The 12,839-nt window shown below is 44.0% G+C and overlaps 1 protein-coding gene across 1 annotated transcript; it reads left to right on the top strand.

Moving 5' to 3' along the window:
• The first annotated feature begins 1,145 nt into the window (after nucleotides 1-1,145).
• Nucleotides 1,146-11,076, top strand: LOC103280600 (interferon-induced protein with tetratricopeptide repeats 5). The gene is made up of 2 exons (XM_008120134.3): nucleotides 1,146-1,377; nucleotides 8,061-11,076. The coding sequence occupies exons 1-2, from the start codon at nucleotides 1,373-1,375 to the stop codon at nucleotides 9,292-9,294; spliced, it is 1,239 nt and encodes a 412-aa protein (XP_008118341.2). The 5' UTR covers nucleotides 1,146-1,372; the 3' UTR covers nucleotides 9,295-11,076.
• The last annotated feature ends 1,763 nt before the right edge of the window (nucleotides 11,077-12,839 follow it).

The raw sequence follows: 12,839 nt of genomic DNA, 5'->3' as shown, positions 1-12,839 counted from the left end.
TGATTGTAAGTTGGAGGTCTGTAATAATAAACTAATCATCATCATCATCATCATACATTTTATTTTTATCCCGCCCTGTCTCCCCGAGAGTACATTGGCACACATTCAATTGTAAGTCAGGGACTGCCTGTATTGAGGCAAAAAGAGGAGATGCCGATAACACTATGTGACATGGTTTCTGCTCCTGGGTCATCAGTGTCCTTTCCTAATTGGTTCTATCATAAAAACATGGAAAAGGTTTATTCAACTACAAAAACTGTGTTTTTGCAGGAAGGAAACCATGAAAATGAACAAAATCTGGCTACCAGTATTTTTTTAAAAAAACAAAACTTCAAAATCAGGACAATACATAAAGAACAACAACAGGGAAATTCCAGACAGGAAACAATCAGGGCCAGTTCAACCTCCCAACAAAGGGTTCCCCCAGGCAGGAAGCAGCTCAGCTTTGAAACTGCAAGGCTATTCAATGCTAATATCAGGATGATCAATTGCAACATTCACCCTTGCCTCAAACAGACAAAGAGTTCTTTCTTTCTCCCACCCTGGACCTATAAACCCCACTTGCCTCATTTCCAACAGACCTCACAACCTCTGAGGATGCCTGCCATAGATGTGGGTGAAACGTCAGGAGAGAATGCTTCTGGAAGATGGCCAGACAGTCCAAAAGACTCACAGAAACTTAGTGATTCCAGCCATGAAAGCTTTCAACGACACAAGGAAATAACACTTTCAAACCAGGAGCAGAATTTGTTTCAAATTTTGTTACATAGTGTAATAGCATGGATGGCACACGGCTTGAAAACAGTCCGTGGTTGTTATTTGTTGTTATTTACTGCAAATTCAACTGATCTGGCATCTCCGATATAACAACAGGATTGAAAGAAAGGGCAAAGCTTGTGCTAGCTTTCTTTTTCTTGGACTTATTTTGACTTTCCTTTTCCAGTGAACGAGCTGACATAACAACAGGGAAACAGGCAAAGCTTGTGCTCAATTTCTTTTTCTTGGACTCATTTTGACTTTCCATTTCCAGAGAACGAGCTGACATAACAGCAGGGAAACAGGCCAAACTGGTGCTCGCTTTCTTTTCTTGGACTCTACCGACTAGCTTTCTTTTCTTGGACTCTGTCTGAGTTTCCATTTCCAGTGAACAAGCTGTCACAACAACATACAAGGGGAAAGGACCAAACTGATGCTAGCTTTCTTTTCCTGACCCCTCTTCCTCAGTTTCAGTTTCCATTTCCAGCAAAAGAGCTCACATGGGGCAAGGCACAAGCACACTCAAGCTATATAAGCATCAACAAAGTGTAGAAAAAGCCCCATCTGACCAAGTCTGTCCAAGAGCTGCAAGGAGTGGACCAAAGAGAGAGCGAGAATGGGGTAAGCAGCAGAGATCATGCCGAGAATGCTTTGTATTGATCCTGGGGAAAAAGGAGAGCACCAAGGGACCGGGCATGTGCAGACTAAAGGCAACCCAGATCCTCAGTAATTGGTCAAGTTTAGATAAGCCAAGATATATATCAGGGGTCTCCAAACTAAGGCCCGGGGGCCGGATGCGGCCCTCCAAGGTCATTTACCTGGCCCCTGCCCTCTGTTTTATAATATAATTAGCTGTGCCCGGCCACGCGTTGCTGTGGCGTTGTCTGGTGGTGTTGGTGAGAAATTGTTGAGGTTGTGGTGGTATTGAATGTCTATTGTATGGTTGTCTTTATGTTTAGTATGCATTTGGTTGTTTGTGTTCTGTTAAAGTGGTGAGGGTAGAGGGGGTCTATGTCCCTGTGTAGTATTGTATAGTATTTATACGTTGTGCATGTGTTGTGAATGCTTGGATTGTGTCCTGCTGCATAGTAGAAAGGGTTGGGCTGGATGGCCCTTAGGGGTCTCTCCAAACGCTTGTGTCTGTCCCCTGGGCTGAGTGGGTTGCTAGGAGACCAAGTGGGCGGAGCTTAGCTTTCTAACTGGCAGCAATTGGATAAAAACAATTATTCCTCTCCCTCTAATTAGGACTTTATTTTTCTTTTCTTTTTGTTGTATCAACCTAGAGCCATGGATGATGGGTTGTGTTGTCAAATTTCGAGGTTGGGGGGCCTGTAGTTTTGTTGTTTTGTCTGCTGCCCTGATGCCATCACTCTTTTATATATATACTAGCTGTGCCCGGCCACATGTTGCTGTGGCGAAGTATGGTGGTCTGGGAAATAAAGTATTGAGGAATTGGTGGTAGTTAAGGTCAAGGGTAAAGGTTTTCCCCAGACATTAAGTCCAGTCGTGTCTGACTCTGGAGGTTGGTGCTCATCTCCATTTCTAAGCCGAAGAGCCGGCGTTGTCCGTAGACTCCTCCAAGGTCATGTGGGATGACTACATGGAGCGGCGTTACCTTCCCGCCGGAGCAGTACCTATTGATGCACTCACATTTGCATGTTTTTGAACTTCTGGGTTGGCAGAAGCTGGGGCTAACAGTGGGGGCTCTCTCCGCTCCCCCAATTCAAACCTGTGGCCTTTCGGTCCAGAAGTTCAGCAGCTCAGCGCTTTAAGACGCTGCGCCATCAGGGGATATTATTTCCTAAAGGTTGTGAATATACAATATTTCTGATTAGTTTTTTTTGTTTGTTAGAGGCAAGTATGAATGCTGCAATTAGGAAAAATGATTAGGATGTAATGGCCTTGCAGCTTTAAAGCCTGGCTGTTTCCTCCCTGAGTGAATTTTTTGTTGGGAGGTGTTAGCTGGCCCTGATTGTTTCCTGTCTGGAATTCCCTTGTTTTCAGAGTGGTGTTGTTTGCAATATTTTATGTGCTTCTACTGTCTGTGGCCCTGAGAAAACAGAGGATTTTCCAGACTTTGATGATAGGAATACTTTGTTGGGAGGTGTTAGCTGGCCCTGATTGTTTCCTGTGTGGAATTCCCCTGTTTATTTACTGTCCTGGTTTTAGAGATTATATTGTTCTGCATTGTTCTATCCCAGTAATTATTTCATATTAAAGAAGAATCTCACTTATCCAACATTCGCTTATACAATGTTCTGGATTATCCAACGCAGTCTGCTTTTTCATAATCAATGTTTTTGTAGTCAGTGTTTTAAATTCATTGTGATATTTTAGTGGTAAATTTGTAAATACAGTACAGTAGAGTCTCACTTATCCAACATAAACGGGCCGGCAGAACGTTGGATAAGCGAATATGTTGGATAATGAGGAATTAAGGATAACCCTATTAAACATCAAATTAAGTTATGATTTTACAAATTAAGCACCAAAACATCATGTTAGACAACAAATTTGTCAGAAAAAGTAGTTCAGTACACAGTAATGCTATATAGTAATTACTGTATTTATGAATTTAGCACCAAAATATCACGATATATTAAAAGCATTGACTACAAAAATGCGTTGGATAATCCAGAACGTTGGATAAGTGAGTGTTGGATAAATGAGACTCTACTGTAAATACTACATAGCATTACTGCGCATGGAACTACTTTTTCTGTCAAATTTGTTGTATAATATGATGTTTTGGTGCTTAATTTGTATAACGATTACCTAATTTGATGTTTAATTGGCTTTTCCTGAATCCCTTCTTATTATCCAACATATTCACTTATCCTGCCGGTCTGTTTACGTTGGATAAGTGAGACTCTACTGTATATTGATAATCTTATATTATCTGCTCAGAACTGGATTATCTGAGGCCCCTTCTTCACAGCTGGATAAAATGCACACTGAAGTGGATTATATGGTAGTGCGGAGTCAAGATAATCCAGTGCAAAGCAGATAATATAAGATTATAAATGGGTTATATAGCTGTGTGGAAGGGCCTTGAGTCTACATTGCCATATAATCCAGTGCAAATTAGATAATCTGTGGAAGAAGCCTAAGTGAGGCCTAAATCTGCCTGTCCCCGAACTGAAACCTGGCTGTCCCTTGGTTGCTAGGCAACCAAGTGGGCAGAGATTAGCCCTCTAAACTGGCAGCAATTGGATAAAAAAAATTATTGCTCTCCCTCTAATTAGGACTTTATTTTTCTTTTCTTTTTGTTGTATCAACCTTGAGGCGTGGATGATGGGTTGTGTTGTCAAATTTTGAGGTTGGGGGGCCTGTACCTTTGTTGTTTTGTGAATTGCCGTGATGCCATCACTCTTTTATATATATAGACTAGCTGTGCCCGGCCACGTGTTGCTGTGGCGAAGTATGGTGGTATGGGAAATAAAGTATTGAGGAATTGTATATTGTATATTGATAATCTTATATTATCTGCTTAGAACTGGATTATATGAGGCCCCTTCTACACAGCTGGATAAAATGCACACTGAAGTGGATTATATGGCAGTGTGGAGTCAAGATAATGCAGTTCAAAGCAGATAATATAAGATTCTAAATGGGTTATACAGCTGTGTGGAAGGGCCTTGAGTCTACACTGCCATATAATCCAGTTCAAATCTGATAATCTGTATTTTATAGGCAGTGTGGAAGAGGCCTAAGTGAGGCCTAACTCTGCCTGTCCCCTGGGCTGAGTGGGTTGCTAGGAGACCAAGTGGGCGGAGCTTAGCCTTCTAACTGGCAGTAATTGGATAAAAACAATTATTCCTCTCCCTCTAATTAGGACTTCATTTTTCTTTTCTTTTTGTTGTATGAACGTAGAGGCATGGATGAGAGATTGTGCTGTCAATTTTCGAGGTTGTGGGGCATTTAGTTTAGTTGTTTTGTCCAGTGCCATGATTCCATTACCCTTTTATATATATAGATATTACTAGCTGTGCCCGGCCACGCGTTGCTGTGGCTTAGTCTGGTGGTATGGGAAAAAAAGTAATGAGAATCAGCCAGGCTTTGAAGCTGCAAGGCTATTCATTCCTGTTTATTTCTTTAGGTTATTTTGAGTGGAGGTCATACCTTGGATGTGTAGGTGTATTGTGGCAAAATTTGGTGCCATTTGGTCCAGTGGTCTTGTTGTTAACTCGGTCCTACAAACGAACATTGCATTTTTAAATATAGAGATATTGATGACCGTCACCCCAGCTTTCAAATTGATTTGAAAACGCAGCAGAAAGTTCCATAGATTACTCCCCAAAAGAACGGAGCGGGACCGCAACAGACTATTATTAAAAGACCTTTTTTCCTTCATTTTCCTCTTCCCTGAACTATGTAACAAATCCCCCCAATAAAAGTAGCATTTATTTTAACAGTAACCCTCTCTATCTGGTTATTTTGTATCTTTTCTCTGACTCCTTTCCTTTGCATGCAATCTCTCTCTCCCTCCCGTCCCTTTAAACTCCGGTTGAGGTTTCCCTGCCATAGATTAACATGGCGGTCGATATAAATTGGCTCATATCTCTATCAAAATTACCCCTAGAACGCTCCTCTTTTAGTCTTAACCCTTTCTAAGGCTCCTGACTCGAAGACAACCAGCAGACCCGGAATCGGTCCAGTTTTCGGCATCTCAACAGCTGACTGTCAAACAGAACCGCGTTTCTTTCCAAGCCAAGTTGCTGCTTTATCCCGGGGTTTTCCTCTCCCCGCGACTCGCGGAATGGCTTTCCCTAGCCCCTTTCTGTGAATTGGGGATGGGGGGATCGCTCTCTCGCGGGGGAGACATAGTTCTCCAAGGACCCTCACCCTCTACAGCTGCCAGGGGGTGACGGACGGGTGCACTCCACGTTCCATGCATACTTTTGTGATTTTATGAAGAAGAAGAACACTCTTCCCCAGACCTACCCTTGGACTTATGAAATCCTATACCTCCAAAGACTTACTAACCCATATGTGCCCCTTCCCCATGCCATCTCTATGAATTCCCTATGAACTCTTTCTCCTCATGCATTTGTGAATATTCATATTCTATGTACTTGGACACACTCATGACTCGCTGTGTATGAATTTCAAATCGTTGGGCTAACTTCATGAATTGTGAAATCATGCTGCTTGAACCCCACTTCTATATTGGATTCCCCAGATGTTGTGAACTTCGTCCTTATCAAATGTTTTCTATTGCTTATTTCTATTGTTTATATCATTCATGATTCCCCTTTATGCAATGTCACCCACCTTTATGGATTCTCCTTTATCTACCTATCTGCCTATATGTATTTACACTCTTTGGGATCCCCGGAAAATATGTGTTTTTCCCTGCTGGGTTTATGTTCCGACTTTATTTATAATTTTCATTTTATCCCATATAATTGTCAGATCATGAAATCAAATGGGAAATATTATGACCCCAACCTGAACTCTAGCCCCATGACTCAGACCTCCCCTTCCCAAAAACAAAAGGATAATCTGCCACAGTTTGATCCCATCTCATTCCGATCGCATGGACAATATAGGGCGAGTCACCAAACTAAAGGTGACTCGCCCCCAAGGCAAACATTGTCACATCTCAGGCCAGGACGCCGCAGGAAGGCACCCTGTGGGGCCGTCAATGATGGCTCATCAAATCACCACTTCCCGTCTGACACCCCAAAGACATATCTAAAATCTGTGAACGTGACAGGACCCCGGACATCCTTGATGGGTGTCATTAATTCCTTTAGAAATTGGCTGGGCCAGAATTAATCAGATGTTTCCTGTCCGGTCACCTCTTTGTCTCAATAGCTCCCGCCTCCTCCTCTCTGATTGGCCCGAGAGGGGACAAAAAGCGGCTCCCCATTGGGCCAGCAGAGCAAGGCGGGAAACGAAAGCCCGCCTCGTTCAACCTCTCAGCCTATCCGCGATCAGATGGGCAGGGAAGCGGGGCGGGAAATTCAAAGGGCTGTCAGACCAAAACATTGTATAAATATGGCTTTATTTGAAACATATGTTACGCTAGTAGATTGAATGATCACTATTAGCGTCCTTTTCAGCTGAATTGCTCAATAAAACTCCTTGGCGGATTTTCCTTCAACGTGGCGGACCTTCTTCATTTCAGGCTTCAGGTTGTATTGCGGCTTATATTCTTCTTTTGGCTTCGCCAAGGTCCGTTCCCTCAGGACCGGATCGGCTTCCTTCTAAAGGGGCCCGATCCCCCAAACGCGGTCGACAACAATATTATATTTTATTTCTATTCTATCCCATTTGTTGTCGATCCACTCCTTTGAACTTCACGCAAATCTATCATTTGCCAAAACATACGATCCTGTGCTTTTCCTATCCATTTCTAGCCGAATATCTTAACCACAGAGCCCCCAGTGGTGCAGTGGGTTAAACCGCTGAGCTGCTGAACTTGCCGAACAAAAGGTCAGTGGTTCAAATCCAGGGAGCATTGTAAGCTCCCGCCGTTAGCCCCAGCTTCTGCCAAGCTACCAATTTGAAAACATGCAAATGTGAGTAGATGAATAGGTACTGCTCTGGCGGGAAGGTAACTGCGCTTCATGCAGTCATGCCATTGGCCACATGACTCAAAGGTGTCTACGGACAACGCTGGCTCTTCAGCTTAGAAATGGAGATGAGCACCAACCCCCAGAGTCGGACACGGCTGGACTTAACGGTCAGGGGAAACCCTTGACCTTTACCTAGTGCAAGGTCTGCCCAACCAAAGCACCTCCAACAGATGGCCACCCAGGCTTTGTAGTAATAATAATAATAGTAATAATAGGAGCAACCCCTGGAGCCATCCTGCCTGACCTCCTTCTGCCATGCAGAGGAAAAACACAACCAAATCACCCCCAACAGATGGCCATCCAATCTTTGTAATAATAATAATAATAATAATAATAATAATAATAATAATAATAATAATAATAATGGAGCAACCCCAGGGGCCATTCAAACACCCCCTTCTGCCATGCAGGAAAAACACAAACAAAGCACCTCCTGAATGGTTGGAAGGAAATACGGTTTTGGAATCAAAGAAAGTGGAGGGGAGGGTCTGGGCAGTGAGAAAACGGGTCTGGGCAATGAGGGAGGTGGGCCCCAAGAGGACACTTCTTCCAGCAGCTCAAAACTTTATTTTCCCTGGGTTGTTGTGTGCTGTATGGTCATGTTCCAGAAGTATTCTCTCCTAACGTTTTGCCCACACCTATGGCAGGCATCCTCAGGGGTTGTGAGGTACCTGGGACTGAGAAGTGGCTGACCTACTTACTCCTCTCCTCCTTTTGCAGACCCTTGAAGGAGAAGCTCCAGAACCTGTCGTGCCATTTCACCTGGTGCTTTGAGGTCAGAGACAAGGTGGGCGTTGAGCACATCCTTCAGACGCTACTTCTCCACCTGGAACACACCTCCTTCCCCAACCAGGGCACTTACCTGGCCATGAAGGCCTACCTGCACCACCTCCTAGGAGACACCCGTGAGGCATTGAAGAGCCTTCGCAAAGCGGAGAAGGTTCTCCTGAAGGATCATCCCACCAACTTCTCCCGCCAGGTCCTGGTGACCTATGGGAACTTCGCCTGGATTTATTACCACTTGGCCAACTACGAGAAAGTGGAGCGCTACCTGGAGAAGATCCATAAGATTTGCCAAGCTCTCTCCAGCCCCGAGCCCTACTCTGTTGCAATCCCTGAAATCCAGGCCCAGAAAGGGTGGTCCCTGCTGACGTGGGGCTTCCGGAATGGACCAGAGGCCAAAAAGTGTTTCCAGTTGGCCCTGAGAGGAGATGAGTTCAATGGGGAATTCCAGGCAGGTCTGGCATACTCTGCCTTTGCCTCCTGGTGTCACACTTGGAACCCAAAACTTAACAAAGAAGCTCAAAGATTGTTGGAAGAAGTCCTTGTTCACCAGCCTCAAAATGCTGAAGCCAAGGTGTATTTGGCCAAAGTAATACAGAGAAATAATAGACAGAGAGCGGAGAGCTTGGTGGAGGACGTGGTCCAGAACAGCCTCAACCCAGAGGTCCTGAGGAACGCTGCCAAAATGTGTGTGTCTTTGCCTCTCTCCCTATCCCAGGCAATTTCAGTTCTGAAGAAGGCCATAGCCCTGAATCCCAGCTACCACCTGCTTTACTACGACCTTGGTGTCTGCTACAGTAAGGAGATGAAGAAGGCATCACCAGGAAAGAGAGAAGAGCTTGTCGCAGCAGCTATTGAGAGCTTCAAACAGTCTTTGGAAAAGGATCCTGCATCCGTGTTCTCCCAGCTGGAGTTGGCCAAATTGTACGGGGAGAAGTCCCTGGCTTGTGAGGAAGAGATTTACCAGAACCTGATGGAGGATCTGCCCAAGCTCAGCCAACGATGCCGGCAGGCCATCTACTTGCACTGGGGGGACTTCCTGCTCCACAAGAAAGGAAAGAAGGAGGAGGCCCTGGAGATGTACACAAAGGGCCTCCAGATTTCAGGTGGGCATTGCAACGAACGGTCCCTGCTGGAGAGCCGCCTCCGGAGTCTGACAAAGCTGCTCTAGGAGGAATCTCAAGGGGGTCAAGCCAAGGCAATGCCTGAGAAGGTTGGGTCTCTGCCTGGAGGAAGATCTTAGGCAAGCATTAGAAGAAAGATGAGACCTCAAGAAGGAGGCAAAAATTTAGTTCATTTCCTGCCACTTCCGGAGGAACTGGAGAGGTCTTCATCTGGAGCAGAGATTTAAATTCTACCTGTGATACTCTAGGATGCATTATTCCTTGGTTTTTTCTCCTTTTTGTCAACCACTGAAAGGACTTCCTGAGAATGTGGTGGCCTTTTAAAGGTACCACCACCATGGATCCTTACCCTGGTAGCAAAGTTGGACTAGATGGGTTTTCATGTTCCTTCCTAATCTTTGACCTTCCCGATGCCACACATGCCCCGTTGTGGCTGATGTTGACTCGCAAGTCCTGTCAGAGTAATGGTTATTGTAGTGTGTGAAATGTTTACTCATTGTTAAAGTTAATGTATGTTTGCTTCTGTTAGAAAACCAGCACTGGAGGAGTTAATTGCATAGAGCATTGATTTATTGCTTGAAGGGCAAAGGAATGAGACTTCTGTTTTGCATATGTAGAAGGAAGAAATGTCATGGACAATGGAATGTGGGAGGAGTGTTCTTCACTGATGAGGACTTCTTGCTAGTCGCCATTGATCTCTCTGCCAGAGCAACATGTGTGCCAGCAGCTCTGGTTGTTTTCATTGTAAATAGCTGTGTAAATAAAGATATTTAGCTGCCGGGATTGGCAGATAAAACAGCTATGCAGTCTCCTTTGTTGGTGCTGCTCAGCAGTCGCTAAGTGGCCTAATGGAGGAGAATATTGAGACGGAAGGCTGCAAGTGTCTCAATATATCTGCCTCACATCCATGATCCAGGATCGTTTTCCTGACAAGTCCCATTTCCTGCTTCCTTCACCTGTTGCAATGTGGAGACAACACAGAAATGTAGAACGTGCATTGTGGCCATTGGCGGGGCCTGCCTTGCCTTTCTGTGGGGCTGGTTAAGCCAACTCCCAATATTCGTTGATATAAACGAGGTCCAGAGGCCAGGCCAATTAGCTCCGTCTTCTCCTTGGCCTTAGGCAGCAACTTATCTTGGGCCACCCTCCATAGGAAACCCTCTTTGTGCAACAAGTGTTGGAAGCATGACTCCTACCCTGTGTATTCCTCATTGGTTATGTGTCCTGTGTTTAGGTCTCTGCCCTGTGTGATTAATGTTTATTTTACATAAACGTATATTTTATGGAGCTGCATTTTTTTATAGTATTTGAGTTTGTTTTGACTTTGCTGTAAACTGCCTTGAGCTATGGGGAGATGCGGATAAGAAAAAATATTATTATTGTTATTATTATTATTATTATTATTATTATTATTATTATTATTATTATATTATTATTATTATTATTATTATTTGCTTGCTTGTAAAAGATATGCACATTTAAACTGCATGTATTGGTGGGGGCCTGCTGGAGAAAATTCCTGAGTTAAGGGTTTGTCTCAGCCTGGCAGATTTATGATGCAGCTGTAATAGGGAATATCACGGCTAAAACAGCATCAAGAGATTTGGGGTGAGGGTTGTTACACATGTTTTGGCTTAAGACCCATTGGAAGAAAAGTCCATGCAATGGAGCTAATGTTATGTATTGGTCAATGGGATGGAAACTTGGGGAATAGTTGGTTTACTTTGCCTGTAAATGTTTTGTGCACTGGCCTGTTTCTCATCCCTTGCAATGTCCACTGTAAGGTTTGCAACTTTGCTGTCTTAAATAAAGTTTATATGCTTTGAGAACTTTGTTTCCTGAATTGAGTGAGGCCTGCACGAAAGCAAGTCATGTCAGATTATTGCCAAAGAGAGCCTAGGAAACATATTTACTCTTGCAACTTGCTTACTCTTGCCTAATTTCCTAGGAGGAAGCCCCAATGGTGCAATGAGTTAAACCCTTGTGCTGACAGGACTGCTGACCAAAAGGTTGGTGATTCCAATCCAGGGAGCGGGGGTGAGCTCCCATCTATCAGCTCCAGCTCCCCATGCTGAGACATGAGAGAAGCCTCCCACAAGGATGGTAAAACATCAAAACATCTGAGCAATGTCCCCTGGGCAACATCCTTGCAGATGGCCAATTCTCTCACACCAGAAGCGACTTGCAGTTTTTCAAGCCGCCGATCCACCTCATCCTGATAGCATCCCAGTGTTCAGTTAGAGCTGAAGAGGTACGAAATTTTTCCCAGTTTTTTTGTGTGGTAAAATTAGGTGCCTCAGCTTATATTCGGATCGGCTTATACTCAAGTATATACAGTAGAGTCTCACTTATCCAAACTAAATGGGCCGGCAGAAGCTTGGATAAGCGAATAGCTTAGATAATAAGGAAGGATTAAGGAAAAGCCTATTAAACATCAAATTAGGTTATGATTTTACAAATTAAGCACCAAAACATCATGTTATACAACAAATCTGACAGAAATAGTAGTTCAATACGCAGTAATGCTACGTAGTAATTACTGTATTTATGAATTTAGCACTAAAATATGATATATTGAAAACATTGACTACAAAAATGGCTTGGATAAGCCAGAGGCTTGGATAAGCCAGGCTTGGATAAGTGAGACTCTACTGTACAGTAGGTTTCTGGGTGAAAGGCTGCCTTGGACTTGGCTATTGAGACCTTTTCGGGGCTGGGCTGTGGTGCAGCTCGCTAGTAGCCAGCTCTAATAAATAAGTACTGATTGAGAGGTCATGAGTTCGAAACCCGGGTCAGATTGAGTGCTTGACCATTAAATAGCCTCAGCTCATTGTTTACCTAAGCAACCCGAAAGACAGTTGCATCTATCAAGTAGGAAAATGTAGGTACTGCTTATGCGGGGAGGCTAATTTAACTAATTTATGACACCATAAAAACATCCAGCAGTATGTGTGCCAGAAGATGAGGAAGTGCTCCATCAAGGACTCAATGTCACAGTGAACGATGAAGCAGCAGTTCCCCCTGTGGCCAGAACTGAGCAGACCCCCATGAAGCCGGAAGCTGGAGAAGGTTAAATTGCCTCTGTGTCTGTCTCTGTCTCTATGTTCATATGGCATTGAATGTTTGCCATTTCTATGTACATCGTGATCCGCCCTGAGAAAGAAGGGCGGAATATAAATACTGTCAATAAATAAATAAATAATTTTTCATGTCCGCAGGTTTTGGGTTCCCAGGATTTCGATAACGGAATCAAACTGGGAAGGCAAGCTAATTGGATAGAGACACTAGTGCAAGCCTGGGCAAACTTGGGCCCTCCGGGTGTTTTGGACTTCAACTCCCACAATTCCTAACAGCCGGTAGGCTGTAGGAGTTGAAGTCCAAAACACCCGGAGGGCCCAAGTTTGCCCAGGCTTGCACTAGTGGTTGCCTGTTCAAGAGACACAGCAGTGGGTTCCAACGTTATAATCAAAACGTTAAAGCACTTTAGCAATATTACACAAGTGAAACATTGGGTCCATTTTTTTATTTTTCCATCTCTTTGATATCGAGCTCTTTTAGTTAGGGAGTTCCTTCTTGAAGGGAATCCCCTGCT

Source organism: Anolis carolinensis, chromosome 5 (genome assembly GCF_035594765.1).
Source record: "Anolis carolinensis isolate JA03-04 chromosome 5, rAnoCar3.1.pri, whole genome shotgun sequence".
Lineage (NCBI taxonomy): Eukaryota > Metazoa > Chordata > Lepidosauria > Squamata > Dactyloidae > Anolis > Anolis carolinensis.
Note: the sequence above shows the minus strand (reverse complement) of the source record. Positions and strands in the feature narration are given on the sequence as shown.